The following is a 25,364-nucleotide window of genomic DNA, read 5'->3' on the forward strand; positions in this document are numbered from 1 at the left end:
GGAGAGAGGGTTTGGTTTGGAGCTGGAGAGGGTTTGGTTTGGAGCTGGGGAAGGGTTTGGTTTGGAGCTGGAGAGCGAGAGGGGAAGGGTTTGGTGCTGGAGAGAGAGGGGAAGGTTTTGGAGCTGGAGAGAGAGAGGGGAAGGGTTCGGTTTGGAACGAGAGAGAGGGGAAGGGTTTGGTGCTGGAGAGAGAGGGGTATCAGGCTATAATGCCACTGCAAACAGCACACAGGTTGGATTCCTGTCGGACTATGCTGCTAACCCACGCCAGATCTTACAAATGCCTGGATATCAGCTATCCCACATCATGACACCTGAATAGGTAGTTAATGTATCAGCTAACCCACATCACCTGATACCTGGATAGGTAGTTAACGTATCAGCTAACCCACATCACCTGATACCTGGATAGGTAGTTAATGTATCAGCTAACCCACATCATCTGATACCTGAATAGGTAGTTAATGTATCAGCTAACCCACATTATATGATGACCGACTGCACAGTTGATGTGGTGAGCAACCGTTGTCAGTCAGGAAGTACCAGAACCATTACCTCATCACGTAGGTCACACCTCAGCAGCCAATAAGAATGATGCTGTAAGAACCTGCAGTCTTCTACAAAATGTCACAGATTTATTCACCAATAAACTCACTCAGTGCTTTAAATCATTTGGAAAATAGCTGCATACATTCTATTCATTTGTTTTGACTTTATTTTTAAACAGGAAGTGATGTTTTATTGGACCATCTTAACCAATGGAAATGATTCACTATACGCTGGTACTGTGATGGCACGTCATTTTATGGGACATGGGAGTTGTTGATTTTTCCTGTTCTGTCGCTGACGTTTAGGCTACATCAAGAGACCTCAGTCAGAGGGCCCAGAACAGCAACAGCTTCAATCTCTACAAGCCCACCCTGAGAGAGAGACACAGAGACACAGAGAGAGACAGAGACAAAAATAGCATTCAAGTACTTCTCAGCTTTGTTGTCAGTAACATCACATGGTTAGGTTCTGTATTGCCATGGAAACAGTGTAATGAGATGAAGCGTCAGATCCTCACCCTGGGCAGAGCAGCGACCTGGTAGGCAGCCCTAGCTGGGAAGCTACTGCTGAAAACTAAAAGAGGAGAGGAACACAAACATGGTTACATACTGTAGATCTGATACAAGACTTAATTAACGTCTTATTTTTATGTATATTTGTAAAAATTTTACCCCGTTTTCTCCCCAATTTCGTGGTATCCAATTGTTTTAGTCGCTGCTACAACTCCCGTACGGGCTCGGGAGAGGTGAAGGTTGAAGGTCATGCGTCCTCCGATACACAACCCAACCAAGCCACACTGCTTCTTAACACAGCGCGCATCCAACCCGGAAGCCAGTCGCACCAATGTGTCGGAGGAAACACCGTGCACCTGGCAACCTTGGTTAGCGTGCACTGCGCCCGGCCTGCCACAGGAGTCGCTGGTGCGCGATGAGACAAGGACATCCCTACCGGCCAACCTCTCCCTAACCCGGACGACGCTAGGCCAGTTGTGCGTCACCCCATGGAGCTCCCGGTCGGTTACGACAGAGCCTGGGCGTGAACCCAGAGTCTCTGGTGGCACAGCTGGCGCTGCAGTACAGCGCCCTTAACCAACATGCAGTCCAAGTTGTTAGGGAATCATCAGACACGGCTTGTCAATCAGGTCAGCGAGTTTTAGATGCTGACTGAATCTGTATGAAGGTAGGTACCTCTACCTTTAACTCCAGTCACTGTCATGGAAGTGCCACAAACATGATCATCCCCACCTCCCTTACATACCATACTCAGTCTCTTGGGAAACAGTGACACCTTGTGGACACTGAAGTGCGCCTCCCTTACATACCATACTCAGTCTCTTGGGAAATAGTCCCACCTTGTGGACACAATGTGAAGTGCCAGATAACCTTCAGAATACTTCTAATACATATCAGTATAACAAAAAGGAGGATCCCAACAACGAATATTTAGAGGATTCAACAAGAAGGATCCCAACATGAATATTCAACAGGAAGGATCCCAACATGAATATTCAACAGGAAGGATCCCAACAACATGAATATTCAACAAGAAGGATCCCAACAACATGAACATTCAACAGGAAGGATCCCAACAACATGAATATTCAACAGGAAGGATCCCAACAACATGAATATTCAACAGGAAGGATCCCAACAACATGAATATTCAACAGGAAGGATCCCAACAACAGAAACTTACATGTTTTATAGACATCATTCACACTGACGAAGTCATTCATGTCAGCCAAAAGAACCGTGGTTTTCACGACTGTGGGAAAATTTAAATTTAAATTTAAAAAAATCAGGAAATTCATGGTTTTTGCTAGATACAGTTTATAAAACACCTAATACAAGGTTTTATAAAAACATCATAACTTACCACTGTCATATCCACACCCTGCTTCCTTCAGGATCTCCCCCATGTTTACCAGAGCCTGTATGGGATAGAAATAGAGGGAAAGGTAATGCATTCAACTGAAATGTGTCTTCCGCATTTAACTGCCACAATCGACATCCACGGTGCCCGGGGAACAGTGGGGTTAACTGCCTTGTTCAGGGGAACAGTGGGTTAACTGCCTTGTTCAGGGGAACAGTGGGTTAACTGCCTTGTTCAGGGGAACAGTGGGTTATCTGCCTTGTTCAGGGGAACAGTGGGTTAACTGCCTTGTTCAGGGGAACAGTGGGTTAACTGCCTTGTTCAGGGGAACAGTGGGGTTAACTGCCTTGTTCAGGGAACAGTGGGGTTAACTGCCTTGTTCAGGGGAACAGTGGGGTTAACTGCCTTGTTCAGGGAACAGTGGGTTAACTGCCTTGTTCAGGGGAACAGTGGGGTTAACTGCCTTGTTCAGGGGAACAGTGGGTTAACTGCCTTGTTCAGGGGAACAGTGGGGTTAACTGCCTTGTTCAGGGAACAGTGGGGTTAACTGCCTTGTTCAGGGGAACAGTGGGGTTAACTGCCTTGTTCAGGGGAACAGTGGGTTAACTGCCTTGTTCAGGGGAACAGTGGGGTTAACTGCCTTGTTCAGGGGAACAGTGGGTTAACTGCCTTGTTCAGGGGAACAGTGGGGTTAACTGCCTTGTTCAGGGGAACAGTGGGTTAACTGCCTTGTTCAGGGGAACAGTGGGGTTAACTGCCTTGTTCAGGGGAACAGTGGGGTTAACTGCCTTGTTCAGGGGAACAGTGGGGTTAACTGCCTTGTTCAGGGAACAGTGGGGTTAACTGCCTTGTTCAGGGGAACAGTGGGTTAACTGCCTTGTTCAGGGGAACAGTGGGTTAACTGCCTTGTTCAGGGGAACAGTGGGTTAACTGCCTTGTTCAGGGGAACAGTGGGGTTAACTGCCTTGTTCAGGGGAACAGTGGGGTTAACTGCCTTGTTCAGGGGGAACAGTGGGGTTAACTGCCTTGTTCAGGGGAACAGTGGGTTAACTGCCTTGTTCAGGGGAACAGTGGGTTAACTGCCTTGTTCAGGGGAACAGTGGGTTAACTGCCTTGTTCGGGGGAACAGTGGGTTAACTGCCTTGTTCAGGGGAACAGTGGGTTAACTGCCTTGTTCAGGGGAACAGTGGGTTAACTGCCTTGTCGGGGGGAACAGTGGGTTAACTGCCTTGTTCAGGGGAACAGTGGGTTAACTGCCTTGTTCAGGGGAACAGTGGGTTAACTGCCTTGTTCAGGGGAACAGTGGGTTAACTGCCTTGTTCGGGGGAACAGTGGGTTAACTGCCTTGTTCAGGGGAACAGTGGGTTAACTGCCTTGTTCGGGGGGGAACAGTGGGGTTAACTGCCTTGTTCAGGGGAACAGTGGGTTAACTGCCTTGTTCGGGGAACAGTGGGTTAACTGCCTTGTTCGGGGGAACAGTGGGTTAACTGCCTTGTTCGGGGGAACAGTGGGTTAACTGCCTTGTTCGGGGAACAGTGGGGTTAACTGCCTTGTTCGGGGGAACAGTGGGTTAACTGCCTTGTTCGGGGGAACAGTTCGGGGGAACAGTGGGTTAACTGCCTTGTTCAGGGGAACAGTGGGTTAACTGCCTTGTCGGGGGAACAGGGGTTAACTGCCTTGTTCGGGGAACAGTGGGTTAACTGCCTTGTTCGGGGGAACAGTGGGTTAACTGCCTTGTTCGGGGGAACAGTGGGTTAACTGCCTTGTTCGGGGAACAGTGGGTTAACTGCCTTGTTCAGGGGCAGAACACCTTGTCAGGGGATTTAACCTTTCGGTTTCTGGTCCAACCCTCTAACCACTAGGCTTGTTAACCACAGGGGCCCCTCCACCCAAACCAAGGCAGTAGGGCCGCCCCTCCACCCTAACCACTAACCTGCCCCTCCACCCTAACCACTAGGCTACCTGCCCCTTAACCACTAGGCTACCTGGCCCCTCCACCCTAACCAAGGCACCTGCCGCCCCTCCACCCTAACCACTAGGCTACCTGCCGCCCCTCCACCCTAACCACTAGGCTACCTGCCGCCCCTCCACCCTAACCACTAGGCTACCTGCCGCCCCTCACCCTAACCACTAGGCTACCTGCCGCCCCTCCACCCTAACCACTAGGCTACCTGCCGCCCCTCCACCCTAACCACTAGGCTACGCCCCTACACCCTAACCACTAGGCTACCTTGCCCCTACACCCTAACCACTAGGCTACCTGCCGAACCCTAACCACTAGGCTACCTGCCGCCCCTACACCCTAACCACTAGGCTACCTGCCGCCCCTACACCCTAACCACTAGGCTACCTGCCGCCCCTACACCCTAACCACTAGGCTACCTGCCGCCCCTACACCCTAACCACAGGCTACCTGCCGCCCCTCCACCCTAACCACTAGGCTACCTGCCGCCCTCCACCCTAACCACTAGGCTACCTGCCGCCCCTCCACCCTAACCACAGGCTACCTGCCGCCCCTACACCCTAACCACTAGGCTACCTGCCGCCCCTCCACCCTAACCACAGGCTACCTGGCCCCTCCACCCTAACCACTAGCTACCTGCCGCCCCTCCACCCTAACCACTAGGCTACCTGCCGCCCCTCCACCCTAACCACTAGGCTACCTGCCGCCCCTCCACCCTAACCACTAGGCTACCTGCCGCCCCTCCACCCTAACCACAGGCTACCTGCCGCCCCCTCCACCCTAACCACTAGACTACCTGCCGCCCCTCCACCCTAACCACTAGGCTACCTGCCGCCCCTACACCCTAACCACTAGGCTACCTGCCGCCCCTACACCCTAACCACTAGGCTACCTGCCGCCCCTACACCCTAACCACTAGGCTACCTGCCGCCCTACACCCTAACCACAGGCTACCTGGCCCCTACACCCTAACCACTAGGCTACCTGCCGCCCCTACACCCTAACCACTAGGCTACCTGCCGCCCCTACACCCTAACCACTAGGCTACCTGCCGCCCTACACCCTAACCACTAGGCTACCTGCCGCCCTACACCCTAACCACTAGGCTACCTGCCGCCTACACCCTAACCACTAGGCTACCTGCCGCCCCTACACCCTAACCACTAGGCTACCTGCCGCCCCTACACCCTAACCACTAGGCTACCTGCCGCCCCTACACCCTAACCACTAGGCTACCTGGCCCCTACACCCTAACCACTAGGAGCCCCTACACCCAACCACTAGGCTACCTGCCGCCCCTACACCCTAACCACTAGGCTACTACATAACCACTAGGCTACCTGCCGCCCCTACACTCTAACCACTAGGCCATCTCATCTAGTCTCACCACTGACGAGTCAGCTATTCAGCAGTGCAAGTGGAAACACTTCAGTCTGAGGAGTGAGTTTCACCCCCCCCCATCTGCTTCATCCCTGTTCTATGTCCTGTGGTTGTAACTGAGGGGGGGGGTTCTAAGCTTCACCTCACCTGTTTGGTCTGAGCCTGGACCCCTCCCTCCACCAGCTGACCAGAGGCAGGGTCCATCCCCAGCTGGCCTGACACGTACATGGTCCTGTCCACCACCACCGCCTGGCTGGGAGACAGAACAACGAATATGAACACAGGACTGGACAGCTGATAAGATATGTACCAACATGGGGCAGGTGAAATGTTGTCTCTGTCACATTCAAGATATTAGACACTACGACTCCCCAAATGAAGCAAAACATAAGTATTTTCCATCCAGAACACAATTAACACTGTTGTTTGACTTTCCAGGTATCTAAATTGATACTTTACTGCCACCTACTGGTTAAACTGAGCAACCATACTGGTGACTATTTATTTCTGAATGTCATGTAATACAATAGTGTACAATATACAATAGGCTTTTAAGGGAACGTGAAGTGCGCAACGACAGTGCCAGTCCACAGAATGCTCCATTCCAACACATAACCTCTGTGCCAACTCTGCCAGTCACAGGCCTTCAGTGAAAAAGCACTTTACCCTGAAATAAAACTCAAAGCTCTCTCTCCAGTTTACAGCGGCGCCACAGCTCCACCTCCCACGATCATTGGGTGAAAAGGGTGACACCCCCTACCGTAACAGACCGCGAAAGTCCCTTCACAGACAGAACAGAAATGCCAATACAGCATGTGAGATTCATAGTGCCCTGCGTAGACACACGAACAATGTTTAAAATAGTTGCTTACTGAATGAATGCAAACAAGAATATACTATTCTTATATATACACATAAATACTCCGGACTCCGACATTGCTCGTCCTAATATTTCTATATTATATTATTTCACATCGTGCTCCTGCACTGTTAGATACTATAGCGCCGCTGAAGATAGGAACACAAGCATTTCGCTACAACCACAATAGCATCTTGCTAAATATGTGTATGCGATCAATTTGATTTGATTTGATTTAAAAAATAAATAGTTCAACACCTTCAGATCAACAGTGTGATAAAGGCTGCACAGACCCCTTACCTGTACGGCCCGATAGCTGCTGGCGCTTTAGTGGTGTTGATTATCTTCCTGATGATCGAAGACATGATTAGAATTCGACACAAAAAAAACCTCTTCACTTAAAACAAAGAAGTTCCTGCTCTGAAGCCCGTGGACCTCTGAAATGACAGATCAGCTGGTAGAGCGCGTCTACTAACGTAAAGTCTCAACTAAACGGGCCTACACGTTTCATTAGACCCACAACTTATATTATTGTAATCGTTGTGGGTATTGGCAGGGTACTGATATTTGCCCAAAAACCGAAATGACGCTAAATTCAATTTAAAAGTGTCATTTATTTTCTGACAATTTTGCCATATTTTATTGACGTGACTAAATATATCTACTACATAAATAAAGTTTAAATAACATTTTAAAAATATCTACTATATACTACGTTTCCCGTGAACACAATTTAACCGGAACAAGAAATACGTCATATTTATGCGGAAGAGCTGTAGACATAAATGTGAGCGTACGGCGTGGTTTTGAAATATAACTGTTCCTCCATTCAGAATTTGAAAGTGAATATATTTTCAGTTACCTTTACAAATACATTGTGGTGTGATGGAAGTGGTTAACTTCATAACTCGTTAGCGTAGCCTGTTTGTGTCATGCAAAGTAGTCGCATGATGTCCCAATGTGTATCAAGCTTGCTAAGTAGCTAATGTAGCTAGCTAGTCTGCCGAGGTGGAGATTGAATGGCATGTCTTTCAAAGGTTTGCTGACAATAACATCCGATCAGTGACTGTGCAATTCACTCTTAAATAGTAGCTAGTAGCCTGCTCGTGTCCCAGGATAGGATCATTTTTGACAGCACCACTAGCCTTATTATCAATGAGTCATGTTTATTTTCTGCAGAGTTATCAAAAATGTCTACAGCCAAGCACAGGATGCGCGATAAGAAGATGAGGAACCAGCCGATCAACGTCACCTATTCCTCCCAGGGCAGCTCACACTGGAGGAACGGAGGGGACACTCCTACAGGTCGAGGCCATGATCTGTCTCCACATCCATGGGGCCATGGGTCCTCCCACTCTGGCCATGCCCAGGGAGGGGGCTGGGTCCGGGGCCACCAGAGAGAAGGACACGGGGGATACCCGCAGGCTCTACCCACACACATCACTGGTAAGAACACCTTCCTGCATACAGTTGTCAAATGTATTTTAAATGGATGCTCATGTCTTGATGGGTTTTAAACTGATACAGGTTCTAACTGAGCTCTTCTGCATGTCGAAGTTGAACCATCTGTAAATCAACAGCTTTTATTACATTCAATTCAAGTGGCATTTAGAATGAGTAAATCATGTCTGATGTTCCAACCCATTGACTCCCAGCCAGCCTTCTGTGATGTGTGGTGCTGTGCCTCCTCTCCTCAGCCTCAGCGTTTGCCAAGGCCCGGGCTGCAGAGGTGAACGCCATGTTGACGGCCGTGACCAAGACAACAGGCAGCTCCCATGTGTTTGGAGCTCTTCCTAAACACATGAGGAGGAGGGCTATGAGTCATAACACCAAGAGACTGCCCTGCAGGCTGAGAGACATGGCCAACAACATGGTGGGTTTGTCTAAGTAACGCAGTTAGTCGCACACACACACACGCTCCCAGTCACACACACTCAGTCACAGTGAAACGCGGCCTTTCTCTCTCTTGACTTTAAAGCATGGTCCCAGATCTGTCTCTGTTATTGTCATGTCCATACATGGAGGACGGACTGGTCACACCTAGAGCCGGACTGGTCACACCTAGAGCCGGACTGGTCACACCTAGAGCCGGACTGGTCACACCTAGAGCCGGACTGGTCACACCTAGAGCCGGACTGGTCACACCTAGAGCCGGACTGGTCACACCTAGAGCCGGACTGGTCACACCTAGAGCCGGACTGGTCACACCTAGAGCCGGACTGGTCACACCTAGAGCCGGACTAGCCACACCTAGAGCTGGACTAGCCAGCCGGAGCCGGACTAGCCACACCTAGAGCCGGACTAGCCACACCTAGAGCCGGACTAGCCACACCTAGAGCCGGACTAGCCACACCTAGAGCCGGACTAGCCACACCTAGAGCCGGACTAGCCACACCTAGAGCCGGACTAGTCACACCTAGAGCCGGACTAGCCACACCTAGGACTGGCCACACCTAGAGCCGGACTAGTCACACCTAGGACTAGCCACACCTAGAGCCGGACTAGCCACACCTAGGACTAGCCACACCTAGACCCGGACTAGCCACACCTAGAGCCGGACTAATATAAACATCCTGTATGTTTCCTCTCTGGTCCAGTTGGAGAAGAGTCAGAAGGCTGGTCAGAAGGTGAAGAAGGAACAGTCCAAGTCCAAGAGCCGTAAAGCCCGGCGTCGCCACGGCAACATGCTTCTGGAGTTCAACCGTCGCCAGCGGAAGAACCTGTGGCTGGAGACGCACATCTGGCACGCCAAGCGCTTCCACGTGGTCAAGAGATGGGGCTACTGTCTGGGAGACAGGCCAACCTACAAGTGTTACAGAGCCTGCTACAGAGCCATGAGCTCCCACTGTCTTCTACAGGTTAGTGTCTATACCCACAGAGTCGTTTTTTTTAGGCTGGATATCTGGGAAGCACTTTGGGACAACTGATAGGAAGTACATTTTGATTTGATTGACTGATTTTATAAGGTCCTGTTCAAATTACTGTTCAATAAGGTTAGGAGTTCTCCAGACCTGGGAAAACCCTAGTTTTAAATATTTTTTGTGGAAAGTTTAAAACATTTCTGGGGGACTATTTTCAATACAGATCCCCAACCGTGGGGGACATGAATCATCTTAACATTGAGCTAGATCTAGACAACAGTGAGGGACATGGACTCATCTTAACATTTAGCTTTATCTAGACAACAGTGAGGGACATGAATCACCTTAACATTGAGCTAGATCTAGACAACAGTAAGGGACATGAATCATCTTAACATTGAGCTAGATCTAGACAACAGTGAGGGACATGAATCATCTTAACATTGAGCTAGATCTAGACAACAGTGAGGGACATGAATCATCTTAACATTGAGCTAGATCTAGACAACAGTGAGGGACATGGACTCATCTTAACATTTAGCTTTATCTAGACAACAGTGAGGGACATGAATCACCTTAACGTTGAGCTAGATCTAGACAACAGTGAGGGACATGAATCACCTTAACATTGAGCTAGATCTAGACAACAGTGAGGGACATGAATCATCTTAACGTTGAGCTAGATCTAGACAACAGTGAGGGACATGAATCACCTTAACATTGAGCTAGATCTAGACAACAGTGAGGGACATGAATCACCTTAACATTCAAAGTACAACAGTTTCAGAATGGCTAAAACACAGGCATAATATAATACAGTAACACTTGACATTCTTCTAATAGGTTTACTGTGGGATCTCTACAGTAGTAGTCTCTGTAATAGGTTTACTGTGGGATCTCTACAATAGTAGTCTCTGTAATAGGTTTACTGTGGGATCTCTACAGTAGTAGTCTCTGTAATAGGTTTACTGTGGGATCTCTACAATAGTAGTCTCTGTAATAGGTTTACTGTGGGATCTCTACAATAGTAGTCTCTGTAATAGGTTTACTGTGGGATCTCTACAATAGTAGTCTCTGTACCAGTTCTAATAGGTTTACTGTGGGATCTCTACAATAGTAGTCTCTGTTACAGCTCTAATAGGTTTACTGTGGGATCTCTGCAATAGTAGTCTCTGTAATAGGTTTACTGTGGGATCTCTACAGTAGTAGTCTCTGTAATAGGTTTACTGTGGGATCTCTACAGTAGTAGTCTGTAATAGGTTTCTGTACAGTAGTAGTCTCTAGGTTTACTGTGGGATCTCTACAGTAGTAGTCTCTGTAATAGGTTTACTGTGGGATCTCTACAGTAGTAGTCTCTGTAACAGCTCTAATAGGTTTACTGTGGGATCTCTACAGTAGTAGTCTCTGTAATAGGTTTACTGTGGGATCTCTACAGTAGTAGTCTCTGTAATAGGTTTACTGTGGGATCTCTACAGTAGTAGTCTCTGTAATAGGTTTACTGTGGGATCTCTACAGTAGTAGTCTCTGTAATAGGTTTACTGTGGGATCTCTACAGTAGTAGTCTCTGTAATAGGTTTACTGTGGGATCTCTACAGTAGTAGTCTCTGTAATAGGTTTACTGTGGGATCTCTACAGTAGTAGTCTCTGTAATAGGTTTACTGTGGGATCTCTACAATAGTAGTCTCTGTAATAGGTTTACTGTGGGATCTCTACAGTAGTAGTCTCTGTAATAGGTTTACTGTGGGATCTCTACAATAGTAGTCTCTGTACCAGTTCTAATAGGTTTACTGTGGGATCTCTACAATAGTAGTCTCTGTTACAGCTCTAATAGGTTTACTGTGGGATCTCTGCAATAGTAGTCTCTGTAATAGGTTTACTGTGGGATCTCTACAGTAGTAGTCTCTGTAATAGGTTTACTGTGGGATCTCTACAGTAGTAGTCTCTGTAATAGGTTTACTGTGGGATCTCTACAGTAGTAGTCTCTGTAATAGGTTTACTGTGGGATCTCTACAGTAGTAGTCTCTGTAATAGGTTTACTGTGGGATCTCTACAGTAGTAGTCTCTGTAGTAGTCTCTGTAATAGGTTTACTGTGGGATCTCTACAGTAGTAGTCTCTGTAATAGGTTTACTGTGGGATCTCTACAGTAGTAGTCTCTGTAATAGGTTTACTGTGGGATCTCTACAGTAGTAGTCTCTGTAATAGGTTTACTGTGGGATCTCTACAGTAGTAGTCTCTGTAATAGGTTTACTGTGGGATCTCTACAGTAGTAGTCTCTGTAATAGGTTTACTGTAGTCTCTGTAATAGGTTTACTGTGGGATCTCTACAGTAGTAGTCTCTGTAATAGGTTTACTGTGGGATCTCTACAGTAGTAGTCTCTGTAATAGGTTTACTGTGGGATCTCTACAGTAGTAGTCTCTGTAATAGGTTTACTGTGGGATCTCTACAGTAGTAGTCTCTGTAATAGGTTTACTGTGGGATCTCTACAGTAGTAGTCTCTGTAATAGGTTTACTGTGGGATCTCTACAGTAGTAGTCTCTGTAATAGGTTTACTGTGGGATCTCTACAGTAGTAGTCTCTGTAATAGGTTTACTGTGGGATCTCTACAGTAGTAGTCTCTGTAATAGGTTTGCTCTACAGGATCTCTGAATCCAGTAGTCTCTGTAATAGGTTTACTGTGGATCTCCACAGTAGTAGTCTCTGTAATAGGTTTACTGTGGGATCTCTACAGTAGTAGTCTCTGTAATAGGTTTACTGTGGGATCTCTACAGTAGTAGTCTCTGTAACCCAGGTTTACTGTGGGATCTCTACAGTAGTAGTCTCTGTACCAGGTTTACTGTGGGATCTCTACAGTAGTAGTCTCTGTAATAGGTTTACTGTGGGATCTCTACAGTAGTAGTCTCTGTAATCAGGTTTACTGTGGTAGATCTCTACAGTAGTAGTCTCTGTAATAGGTTTACTGTGGGATCTCTACAGTAGTAGTCTCTGTAATAGGTTTACTGTGGGATCTCTCAGTAGTAGTCTCTGTAATAGGTTTACTGTGGGATCTCACAGTAGTAGTCTCTGTAATAGGTTTACTTGGGATCTCTACAGTAGTAGTCTCTGTAATAGGTTTACTGTGGGATCTCTACAGTAGTAGTCTCTGTAATAGGTTTACTGTGGGATCTCCAGTAGTTTCTGTAATAGGTTTACTGTGGGATCTCTACAGTTAGTCCTGTAAAACTGGGATCTCTAAGTAGTAGTCTCTGTAATAGGTTTACTGCCGACTGGATCTCTACAGTAGTAGTCTCTGTAATAGGTTTACTGTGGGATCTCTACAGTAGTAGTCTCTGTAATAGGTTTACACAGGATCTCTACAGTAGTAGTCTCTGTAATAGGTTTACTGTGGGATCTCTACAGTAGTAGTCTCTGTAATAGGTTTACTGTGGATCTACAGTAGTAGTCTCTGTAATAGGTTTACTGTGGGATCTCTAGTCTCTGTAGTAGTAGTCTCTGTCTCTTAACTGTGGGATCTCTACAGGTTTACTGTGGGATCTCTACAGTAGTAGTCTCTGTAATAGGTTTACTGTGGGATCTCTACAGTAGTAGTTTCGCTCTGATCTACAGTAGTAGCTGTTAATAGGCTCTGGGATCTACAGTACAGTAGTAGTCTCTGTAATAGGTTTACTGTGGGATCTCTACAGTAGTAGTCTCTGTAATAGGTTTACTGTGGGATCTCTACAGTAGTAGTCTCTGTAATAGGTTTACTGTGGGTCTACAGTAGTAGTCTCTGTAATAGGTTTACTGTGGGATCTCTACAGTAGTAGTCTCTGTAATAGGTTTACTGTGGGATCTCTACAGTAGTAGTCTGGTAGGTTTACTGTGGGATCTCTACAGTAGTAGTCTCTGTAATAGGTTTACTGTGGGATCTCTACAGTAGTAGTCTCTGTAATAGGTTTACTGTGGGATCTCTACAGTAGTAGTCTCTGTAATAGGTTTACTGTGGGATCTCTACAGTAGTAGTCTCTGTAATAGGTTTACTGTGGGATCTCTACAGTAGTAGTCTCTGTAATAGGTTTACTGTGGGATCTCTACAGTAGTAGTCTCTGTAATAGGTTTAGGTTATGCTGTGGATCTCTACAGTAGTAGTCTCTGTAATAGGTTTACTGTAGGTTTAGTCTCTGTAATGCTTGTTTACTGTGGGATCTCTACAGTAGTAGTCTCTGTATAGGTCTTGTGGGATCTCTACAGTAGTAGTCTCTGTAATAGGTTTACTGTGGGATCTACTGTACAGTAGTAGTCTCTGTAATAGGTTTACTGTGGGATCTCTACAGTAGTAGTCTCTGTAGGTTTACTGTGGGATCTCTACAGTAGTAGTCTCTGTAATAGGTTTACTGTGGGATCTCTACAGTAGTAGTCTCTGTAATAGGTTTACTGTGGGATCTCTACAGTAGTAGTCTCTGTAATAGGTTTACTGTGGGATCTCTACAGTAGTAGTCTCTGTAATAGGTTTACTGTAGGGGATCTCTACAGTAGTAGTCTCTGTAATAGGTTTACTGTGGGATCTCTACAGTAGTAGTCTCTGTAATAGGTTTACTGTGGGATCTCTACAGTAGTAGTCTCTGTAATAGGTTTACTGGTGGGTATCTCTACAGGTACTAGTCTCTGTAGTAGGTTGTAATAGGCTGTGGGATCTCTACAGTAGTAGTCTCTGTAACAGCTCTAATAGGTTTACTGTGGGATCTCTACAGTAGTAGTCTCTGTAATAGGTTTACTGTGGGATCTCTACAGTAGTAGTCTCTGTAATAGGTTTACTGTGGGATCTCTACAGTAGTAGTCTCTAAAGTATATAATAAATTAAAACTGTTTTCTACTCAGGTCTGGTGTTCACATGGTACAGACATGAGCGACAACCACTTTAAATGTTTGCTGTGTGATCAGATATGAATACAGCATTTTGGTAAATTTGTCTTTTTGCAGTTTCCAAACTGTAAAATGATATTTTGAAGTGTTAGAGGATTCACTTTGGGTTACATACTGCCCCCCTCCCCACCCAGGACATGTCGTACTACTGCTGTGTGGAGTTACAGGGGCCAGGGGAACAGCTGTTAGCTGCTCTGTCTAAGCTGACCAGCAAGGAAACTGGTGAGTACTTGCTTTCTTGTTTTCTCTCCTCAACAAACAAACAACCACAATTGTCAATCATGCTGCGTTTTAGATGGTACGAGGTAGACGGCAAACAAAGATGTCCGTTGTTTTCAACGGGAGCGCAACGGTAAACGCCGTTGAGGCACGGCGGTGAATGCCATCAGCCGCCACGGTAGACGGGACTTGGCCACCAGAGTTAAAAAATATTTCACCTTTTACCATCTGTGGTGTTCTCTACCGGATGTTGATTTGGACCGTTTCGTGAAATCACCATAGCAACGGCGTGCCGTCGCGCCGGCTTGTTTTAGCCGCCACCCTCTTCCTTGCTTTCTTGTCCCGCTCTGCCGACTGGTATGACTGATCTTCATGTTCCTCGTCTAAACGCAGCATCGCTCTGCCGACTGGTAACACAGCATCTCTCTGCCGACTGGTAACACAGCATGGTCTCTGCCGACTGGTAACACAGCATCGCTCTGCCGACTGGTAACACAGCATCAACTCTGCCGACTGGTAACACAGCATCGCTTGCCGTGGTACATGTGGTAGCGTGACACTGGTAATATGCTTGCCGTGTAACGTAGCATTCTGATAGTAAACTTGCAGTACGGTAGGTTGATATGCTCTCCACTGGTAAAGGTTGACATGCTTCTGTACGGTAAAGCAGACATATGCCTGTAGTAACGCAGTAGGTGTGATATGCTCTCCGACTAGTAAACGCAGCATTAGCTGTCCCGTGTAACACAGCATGCTCTGCAGACTAGGTAACACAGCTTGTGTCTCCAACTACGGTAAACTGATATGCTTGTGTACGGTAGGGTGATATGCTTGTGTATGGTAGGTTGATATGCTTGTGTATGGTAGGTTGATATGCTTGTGTATGGTAGGTTGATATGCTTGTGTACGGTAGGTTGATATGCTTGTGTATGGTAGGTTGATATGCTTGTGTACGGTAGGGTGATATGCTTGTGTAGTACGGTAGGTTGATATGCTTGTGTTCTAGTACGGTAGGGGGCAGATAGGGTGATATTGTGTACGGTAGGGTGATATGCTGTGTACTAGTACGGTAGGGTGATATGCTTGTGTACGGTAGGGTGATATGCTTGTGTACGGTAGGGTGATATGCTTGTAAACGGTAGATACGGTAGGGTGATATGCTTGTGTTCTAGTACGGTAGGTTGATATGCTTGTGTAGGGGGATATGCGGTACGGGGTGATATGCTTGTGTACGGTAGGGTGATATGCTTGTGTACTAGTACGGTAGGTTGATATGCTTGTGTACGGTAGGGTGATATGCTTGTGTACGGTAGGGTGATATGCTTGTGTACGGTAGGGTGATATGCTTGTGTACGGTAGGTTGATATGCTTGTGTACTACGGTAGGGTGATATGCTTGTGTACGGTAGGGTGATATGCTTGTGTACGGTAGGGTGATATGCTTGTGTACGGTAGGGTTGATATGCTTGTGTACGGTAGCTTGATATGCTTGTGTACGGTAGGGTGATATGCTTGTGTACTAGTACGGTAGGTTGATATGCTTGTGTACGGTAGGGTGATATGCTTGTGTACGGTAGGGTGATATGCTTGTGTACGGTAGGGGGATATGCTTGTGTACTAGTACGGTAGGTTGATACTTGTGTACGGTAGGGTGATATGCTTGTGTACTAGTACGGTAGGTTGATATGCTTGTGTACGGTAGGGTGATATGCTTGTGTACTAGTACGGTAGGTTGATATGCTTGTGTACGGTAGGGTGATATGAGTTTGTGTTCTAGTACGGTAGGTTGATATGCTTGTGTACGGTAGGTTGATATGCTTGTGTACTAGTACGGTAGGGTGATATGCTTGTGTACGGTAGGGTGATATGCTTGTGTACTAGTACGGTAGGTTGATATGCTTGTGTACGGTAGGGTGATATGCTTGTGTACGGTAGGGGGATATGCTTGTGTACGGTAGGGGGATATGCTTGTGTACTAGTACGGTAGGTTGTAGAGAAGGACAACAGGAGGGAATGTGGACTGTGATGGGAGGTTGTCTGTACGTTCTGGAGGAGAGCCACAGGAGGGAATATGGACTGTGATTGGAGGTTGTCTGTACGTTCTGGAGGAGAGCCACAGGAGGGACTGTGATGGGAGGTTGTCTATATGTTCTGGAGGAGAGCCACAGGAGGGAATGTGGACTGTGATGGGAGGTTGTCTGTACGTTCTGGAGGAGAGCCACAGGAGGGAATGTGGACTGTGATGGGAGGTTGTCTGTACGTTCTGGAGGAGAGCCACAGGAGGGAATGTGGACTGTGATGGGAGGTTGTCTGTACGTTCTGGAGGAGAGCCACATTCATGGTTAGAAAAGAAAAAGTAATTGATACGTTGTTTGAACATGATTTGTGTTTATTAGCAGTAGAGGTAAAGAGGTTGGTTTCTGCCTTATTGGGACAGGGGACCGTGACCGATTATGTGGAAATAGGAAGTCAACTGTGAATCATTTTGGTAATGCGTGTCGTCAACAACAAGTGACATGTGGAGCGTGGACACTGGTAATCAGACATTAGGTGTCCTGTATTCTCCAATAGTAAACTGGCAGACATTAGGTGTCCTGTATTCTCCAATAGTAAACTGGCAGACATTAGGTGTCCTGTATTCTCCAATAGTAAACTGGCAGACATTAGGTGTCCTGTAGTAAACTGGCAGACATTAGGTGTCCTGTAGTCTCCTGTAGTAAACTGGCAGACATTAGGTGTCCTGTAGTCTCCAGTAGTAAACTGGCAGACATTAGGTGTCCCGTAGTCTCCAGTAGTAAACTGGCAGACATTAGGTGTCCTGTAGTCTCCAATAGTAAACTGGCAGACATTAGGTGTCCTGTATTCTCCAATAGTAAACTGGCAGACATTAGGTGTCCTGTATTGTCCAATAGTAAACTGGCAGACATTAGGTGTCCTGTAGTCTCCAATAGTAAACTGGCAGACATTAGGTGTCCTGTAGTCTCCAATAGTAAACTGGCAGACATTAGGTGTCCCGTAGTCTCCAATAGTAAACTGGCAGACATTAGGTGTCCCGTAGTCTCCAATAGTAAACTGGCAGACATTAGGTGTCCCGTAGTCTCCAATAGTAAACTGGCAGACATTAGGTGTCCCGTAGTAAACTGGCAGACATTAGGTGTCCTGTATTCTCCTGTAGTAAACTGGCAGACATTAGGTGTCCCGTAGTCTCCAATAGTAAACTGGCAGACGCTTCAGTATTTGGTTGTAATTCAAGGTATCAGGTGCCGTGAGCAATTTTAATCGGCACAAATACCCTAACTACTCTCCGAGGGGAAGTGGGTATCTCTACTTTTGGGAATGGTTCATAGATGGTGTGTATTAGAGGAAACGTAAACACCCCGGACACCGTCCAGAGAGTCGTAGAAATAACCACCGGTAAAATGGCATCCGTGGTTTCTGACACTCCGGGTACAAAAGGGGGAACTAGAAGAAGGGGGAACTATACGAAGGGGGGAACTATACGAAGGGGGGGAACTATAAGAAGGGGGGAACTATAGCAAAGCCATGGATGTGCTAAAAGAAGTGCCCAACAAATCTACCAATTTGTCTGGAATATGGAGTTAATGTAGCAAACAGGATCTAATGGGTCAGCATTTCCCTGCTGACGGAACATTTCAATGTAATAGATAATTCAGATGGTGTTGGTACAATGTAATAGATCATTCAGATGGTGTTGGTACAATGTAATAGATAATTCAGATGGTGTTGGTACAATGTAATAGATCATTCAGATGGTGTTGGTACAATGTAATAGATCATTCAGATGGTGTTGGTACAATGTAATAGATCATTCAGATGGTGTTGGTACAATGTAATAGATCATTCAGATGGTGTTGGTACAATGTAATAGATCATTCAGATGGTGTTGGTACAATGTAATAGATCATTCAGATGGTGTTGTGAGTCGGTCAGTTGGTACAGTTTTACCGTGTCTGATTTAATTACGTACTCACACCGGTTATGAGTATTTGTAAGTGGTGTTAACTCCGTGTCTGATTTAATTACGTGGCGTCGTTAGTAGGTTCTTCACGCGTTAGAAAGGATTCACCTTAAAGGGCACACAAATGATATTTCCTGTATCTGTCAGAGTTTTGGGTCCACACATGTAAGTTCTCCGGATAAGAAATGTAGTAAGGAAACCCAATGTAAACCTGGTACACAGAATGGTTTTTGAAATGTCTTTAAAAAAATGAGTCTGAAGTACAGGGAAAGAAAAGGGACTCACTTAATGGTGTTGAATGACCTCTGACCTCTTGTTCTGACTTCCTGGTGAGGCCCGATCACCCTCACTAGAAAGGCTAGAGAACATTGGGTGAGATTTCAGTATAATGTTTTGTTTGATTTGTCTTCCATACGAATCTCAGCAGGATTGGGTCAGCTGTATGGTATGGGATTTCTCCCCAACGGTTCGTTCTCTAACTCCCTGACCCTGTAACTGTGAGGTCACCAAGATAAGGGAGTAGAAGCTACATTTCAACAGTGTTGCTGTTATGCTCTTTTGACATTTTGTCTCAGAAATGTTTTATTAAGAAAGTTGTGAATGTAGTAATTTGTCTGGATTTCCTGAATCAGAAAAGCCCTAAACTGTTCTAGCCTGGCCTCTCTTGAGGTTATGGCAATAGTGCCCTATCTTTACATGTCCCCCGAGGGGGAGGGTATCAGCCAACCCACTATATGGTAGCTCGGGCTAATTGGGACTTTGATACTAGAGACTTTGTTTGACACACGAAGATGAGGATGATGATGAAGACTGGGTAAAAGTGATAACCAACAGGGGACACATGATCAGACTGGGTAAAAGGCATAACCAACAGGGAACACATGATCAGACTGGGTAAAAGGCATAACCAACAGGGAACACATGATCAGACTGGGTAAAAGGCATAACCAACAGGGAACACATGATCAGACTGGGTAAAAGGCATAACCAACAGGGAACACATGATCAGTCTCTCTCTTCACTGTTCCAGTCCAATATGTTTTCCGGTTGACGTGGAACATGTGAGCGATCACTGTTCCAGATGAGGTGTTGTTGGAAACGGACTAATTTGTCTTTTAGTGTGTTTATAACTATATAAGTGGCCAAGCAGTAGGGATTAACATGTTATGGGTTCGATGGAATGATCTAGGTGCAAGTGCATTTGAGGCCGGAGGCGAAGTACATCGTCTCTAAGACAGTGTTTCCATGAGGGTGTTAGTTTACAGATTCTGGCAGGATATCCGTGCATTCTATGGAGTCCCAAAAACCAAGGCGTTGATGTACAGGGAATTGGGGAAAGCGGAATTGAAAATGACTGGTGGTGGTGGTGGTGGGGGGGGGGGATTTGTGAGGCTCATGAATTAGGGAAGTGAGTAATAGAGTCGCTGGGGAACGACATCTCTGTGTAAAGTGAAATCATTGAATAGCTCGCAGTAGAGGAAGGACGGCTCACTGTACACAATATAGAGACTGATATGAAGACTAGTTGAACGCCACACATACCCAGATCATGGTGAGAGTAGCAGAGAGGGTGTTGTCATTTCAGACACGATTGGCAACTTTTAGTGAAGGGGGTTCATCGAAGAAAGTACAACTCTTAAAAGACGAGCTACAGATTCCTGTAGACAGGAAGCCACCTCACCAGAAGGACTAGCTACAGATTCCTGTAGACAGGAAGCCACCTCACCAGAAGGACTAGCTACAGATTCCTGTAGACAGGAAGCCACCTCACCAGAAGGACTAGCTACAGATTCCTGTAGACAGGAAGCCACCTCACCAGAAGGACTAGCTACAGATTCCTGTAGACAGGAAGCCACCTCACCAGAAGGACTAGCTACAGATTCCTGTAGACAGGAAGCCACCTCACCAGAAGGACTAGCTACAGATTCCTGTAGACAGGAAGCCACCTCACCAGAAGGACTAGACAGATTCCCAGGAAGCCTCACCAGAAGGACTAGCTACAGATTCCTGTAGACAGGAAGCCACCTCACCAGAAGGACTAGCTACAGATTCCTCACCAGAAGGACTAGCTACAGATTCCTGTATACAGGAAGCCACCTCACCAGAAGGACTAGCTACAGATTCTTGTAGACAGGAAGCCACCTCACCAGAAAGACTAGCTACAGATTCCTGTAGACAGGAAGCCACCTCACCAGAAGGGAAGTTCTCTGTAATAATAGCATCTCCTGCAGAGTGTGATTTAAGAAACATGTGACTGAGTGTTATGTTGGATATTCTTCCAGCAACACTAATCTCTCCGTCCGTTTATAACAGCCAGCGTTGGGACAGGGTGAGGACAGGAAGCCATTCACCAGATAAAGGAAGCTGGGATTCCTGTAGACAGGGCCACACCAGAAGGACTAGGGAAGGTGGGATTCCTGTAGACAGGAAGGTGGGACCTCACCAGAAGGTGGGACTGGGTACAGACGGGAAGGTTCCTGGGTAGACAGGAAGCCACGGGAAGGTGGGACTGGGTGAGGGTCACGGGAAGGTGGGAGGTGGGACTGAGGGTAACGGGAAGGTGGGACTGGGTGAGGGTAACGGGAAGGTGGGACTGGGTGAGGGTAACGGGAAGGTGGGACTGGGTGAGCTACAGGGTAGACGGGAAGGTGGGACTGGGTGAGGGTACCGGGAAGGTGGGATTGGGTGAGGGTAACAGGGAAGGTGGGCCACCTTGGGGACTGGGTAACAGGAAGGCTGCTATCAATTCCTGTGGGACTGGGGACACCAAAGGTGGGACTGTAACAGGAAGGTGGGATTTTCGGTAACAAAGGGGTGTACAGATCGGCCCTGTACAGATCGGCCCTGTGTTGAGGTGTATTCCTACCCTTTATTTATTTTTCCTTTATTTTACCAGGCAAGTCAGTTAAGAACAGGTTCTTATTTTCAATGACGGCCTAGGAACAGTGGGTTAACTGCCTGTTCAGGGGGCAGAACAACAGATTTGTACCCAGTCAGCTCGGGGATTTGAACTTGCAACCTTTCGGTTACTAGTCCAATGCTCTAACCACTAGGCTACCCTGCCGCCCTGACCACGGGGAAGATTTATCCACTGATACCGACTGTAGCAGAACATCATTTGCGATGTTGGGAGACGGGAAGGGAGCGTCTGAAAAGTTCAGTCCTAGATCTATCAGTGAAACCATGGGAAACGGGTTGGGAGCGTCTGAAAAGTTCAGTCCTAGATCTATCAGTGAACCACAAAGGCAATAGGAGATCAGGAGATGTATTCAATGCAATAGCTATTCTCACAGCAGTGGCTGTAGGGACTAACTGAAGGAGCAGAAGTAGTGTTGAAGGATACTATAGTAACAGTATGGAACTGAAACTATAGTAACAGTATGGAACTGGACAAAAGTAACTATAGTGACAGTATGGAACTGGACTATAGTAACAGCATGGAACTGGACTATAGTAACAGCATGGAACTGGACTATAGTAACAGCATGGAACTGGACTATAGTAACTATAATAACAGTATGGAACTGGACTATAGTAACAGTATGGAACTGGACTATAGTAACAGTATGGAACTGGACTATAGTAACAGTATGGAACTGGACTATAGTAACTATAGTAACAGTATGGAACTGGACTATAGTAACTATAGTAACAGTATGGAACTGGACTATAGTAACAGCATGGAACTGGACTATAGTAACTATAGTAACAGTATGGAACTGGACTATAGTAACTATAGTAACAGCATGGAACTGGACTATAGTAACTATAGTAACAGTATGGAACTGGACTATAGTAACTATAGTAACAGTATGGAACTGGACTATAGTAACTATAGTAACAGTATGGAACTGGACTATAGTAACTATAGTGACAGTATGGAACTGGACTATAGTAACAGCATGGAACTGGACTATAGTAACAGTATGGAACTGGACTATAGTAACTATAGTAACAGTATGGAACTGGACTATAGTAACAGTATGGAACTGGACTATAGTAACAGTATGGAACTGGACTATAGTAACTATAGTAACAGTATGGAACTGGACTATAGTAACTATAGTAACAGTATGGAACTGGACTATAGTAACTATAGTGACAGTATGGAACTGGACTATAGTAACAGCATGGAACTGGACTATAGTAACAGCATGGAACTGGACTATAGTAACTATAGTAACAGCATGGAACTGGACTATAGTAACAGTATGGAACTGGACTATAGTAACAGTATGGAACTGGACTATAGTAACAGTATGGAACTGGACTATAGTAACTATAGTAACATGGAACTGGACTATAGTAACTATAGTAACAGTATGGAACTGGACTATAGTAACAGCATGGAGTGACTATAGTAACAGCATGGAACTGGACTATAGGACTATAGTAACAGCATGGAACTGGACTATAGTAACAGCATGGAACTGGACTATAGTAACAGTATGGAACTGGACTATAGTAACTATAGTAACAGCATGGAACTGGACTATAGTAACAGTATGGAACTGGACTATAGTAACAGTATGGAACTGGACTATAGTAACAGTATGGAACTGGACTATAGTAACAGTATGGAACTGAACTATAGTAACTATAGTAACAGTATGGAACTGGACTATAGTAACTATAGTAACTGTATGGAACTGGACTATAGTAACTATAGTAACAGTATGGAACTGGACTATAGTAACAGTATGGAACTGGACTATAGTAACTATAGTAACAGTATGGAACTGGACTATAGTAACTATAGTAACAGTATGGAAACTATAGTAACTATAGTAACAGTATGGAACTGGACTATAGTAACTATAGTAACAGTATGGAACTGGACTATAGTAACAGTATGGAAACTATAGTAACAGTATGGAACTATAGTAACTATAGTAACAGTATGGAACTGGACTATAGTAACAGTATGGAACTGGACTATAGTAACTATAGTAACAGTATGGAACTGGACTATAGTAACTATAGTAACAGTATGGAACTGGACTATAGTAACTATAGTAACAGCATGGAACTGGACTATAGTAACTATAGTAACAGTATGGAACTGGACTATAGTAACTATAGTAACAGCATGGAACTGGACTATAGTAACTATAGTAACAGCATGGAACTGGACTATAGTAACTATAGTAACAGTATGGAACTGGGCTATAGTAACTATAGTAACAGCATGGAACTGGACTATAGTAACTATAGTAACAGTATGGAACTGAGCTATAGTAACTATAGAAACAGCATGGAACTGGGCTATAGTAACGAGTAACTGCATGGAACTGGACTATAGTAACTATAGTAACTGCATGAAACTGGACTATAGTTTAGTGAAATCACCGTAGCAACGCGTACCGTCGTGCCGGCTTGTTTTTGCCGCCAGCCTCTTCCTTGCTTTCTTGTCCCGCTCTGCCGACTGGTATGACTGATCTTCATGTTCCTCGTCTAAACGCAGCATCGCTCTGCCGACTGGTATGACTGATCTTCATGTCCCTCGTCTAAACGCAGCATCGCTCTGCCGACTGGTATGACTGATCTTTATGTCCCTCGTCTAAACGCAGCATCGCTATGCCGACTGGTATGACTGATCTTCATGTCCCTGGTCTAAACGCAGCATCAGTCTTGATTGATATACAAGTATTTCAGTATAAAGTTTGAAAATGTGAACCAACTGTATGAAAAAGCTTTGAGACGGGTGGTCTAACAAATACAGTGCCTTGCGAAAGTATTCGGCCCCCTTGAACTTTGCGACCTTTTGCCACATTTCAGGCTTCAAACATAAAGATATAAAACTGTATTTTTTTGTGAAGAATCAACAAGTGGGACGACATTTATTGGATATTTCAAACTTTTTTAACAAATCAAAAACTGAATAATTGGGCGTGCAAAATTATTCAGCCCCCTTAAGTTAATACTTTGTAGCGCCACCTTTTGCTGCGATTACAGCTGTAAGTCGCTTGGGGTATGTCTCTATCAGTTTTGCACATCGAGAGACTGAAATGTTTTCCCATTCCTCCTTGCAAAACAGCTCGAGCTCAGTGAGGTTGGATGGAGAGCATTTGTGAACAGCAGTTTTCAGTTCTTTCCACAGATTCTCGATTGAATTCAGGTCTGGACTTTGACTTGGCCATTCTAACACCTGGATGTTTATTTTTGAACCATTCCATTGTAGATTTTGCTTTATGTTTTGGATCATTGTCTTGTTGGAAGACAAATCTCCGTCCCAGTCTCAGGTCTTTTGCAGACTCCATCAGGTTTTCTTCCAGAATGGTCCTGTATTTGGCTCCATCCATCTTCCCATCAATTTTAACCATCTTCCCTGTCCCTGCTGAAGAAAAGCAGGCCCAAACCATGATGCTGCCACCACCATGTTTGACAGTGGGGATGGTGTGTTCAGGGTGATGAGCTGTGTTGCTTTTACGCCAAACATAACATTTTGCATTGTTGCCAAAAAGTGGTTTGGTTTGGTTTGGTTTCATCTGACCATAGCACCTTCTTCCACATGTTTGGTGTGTCTCCCAGGTGGCTTGTGGCAAACTTTAAACGACACTTTTTATGGATATCTTTAAGAAATGGCTTTCTTCTTGCCACTCTTCCATAAAGGCCAGATTTGTGCAATATACGACTGATTGTTGTCCTATGGACAGAGTCTCCCACCTCAGCTGTAGATCTCTGCAGTTCATCCAGAGTGATCATGGGCCTCTTGGCTGCATCTCTGATCAGTCTTCTCCTTGTATGAGCTGAAAGTTTAGAGGGACGGCCAGGTCTTGGTA

At 45.7% G+C, this 25,364-nt stretch overlaps 2 protein-coding genes across 5 annotated transcripts in view; one reads left to right on the forward strand and one right to left on the reverse strand.

Moving 5' to 3' along the window:
• Positions 1–613: 613 nt before the first annotated feature.
• Positions 614–7,106, reverse strand: LOC112217980 (2-iminobutanoate/2-iminopropanoate deaminase-like). Its single transcript, XM_042313438.1, has 6 exons — positions 6,924–7,106; positions 5,912–6,017; positions 2,425–2,479; positions 2,245–2,313; positions 1,067–1,122; positions 614–920 (listed from the first exon to the last, which is right to left on the reverse strand). The coding sequence occupies exons 1-6, from the start codon at positions 6,986–6,988 to the stop codon at positions 861–863; spliced, it is 411 nt and encodes a 136-aa protein (XP_042169372.1). The 5' UTR covers positions 6,989–7,106; the 3' UTR covers positions 614–860.
• Positions 7,107–7,338: 232 nt separating this feature from the next.
• pop1 (POP1 homolog, ribonuclease P/MRP subunit) overlaps positions 7,339–25,364 on the forward strand; it is a gene marked incomplete at its 3' end in the record, with an annotated part of 28,397 nt that continues 10,371 nt past the window's right edge. For 2 of the 4 annotated variants that reach the window (XM_042313434.1, XM_042313437.1), the window contains 5 exon segments: positions 7,472–7,660; positions 7,803–8,069; positions 8,321–8,496; positions 9,221–9,481; positions 14,520–14,607. In XM_042313434.1, coding sequence (XP_042169368.1) covers positions 7,648–7,660; positions 7,803–8,069; positions 8,321–8,496; positions 9,221–9,481; positions 14,520–14,607 — 805 coding nt within the window. 4 annotated transcript variants of the gene reach the window in all.

This window comes from Oncorhynchus tshawytscha, unplaced genomic scaffold (genome assembly GCF_018296145.1).
Source record: "Oncorhynchus tshawytscha isolate Ot180627B unplaced genomic scaffold, Otsh_v2.0 Un_contig_2913_pilon_pilon, whole genome shotgun sequence".
NCBI classification, from domain to species: Eukaryota; Metazoa; Chordata; class Actinopteri; order Salmoniformes; family Salmonidae; genus Oncorhynchus; species Oncorhynchus tshawytscha.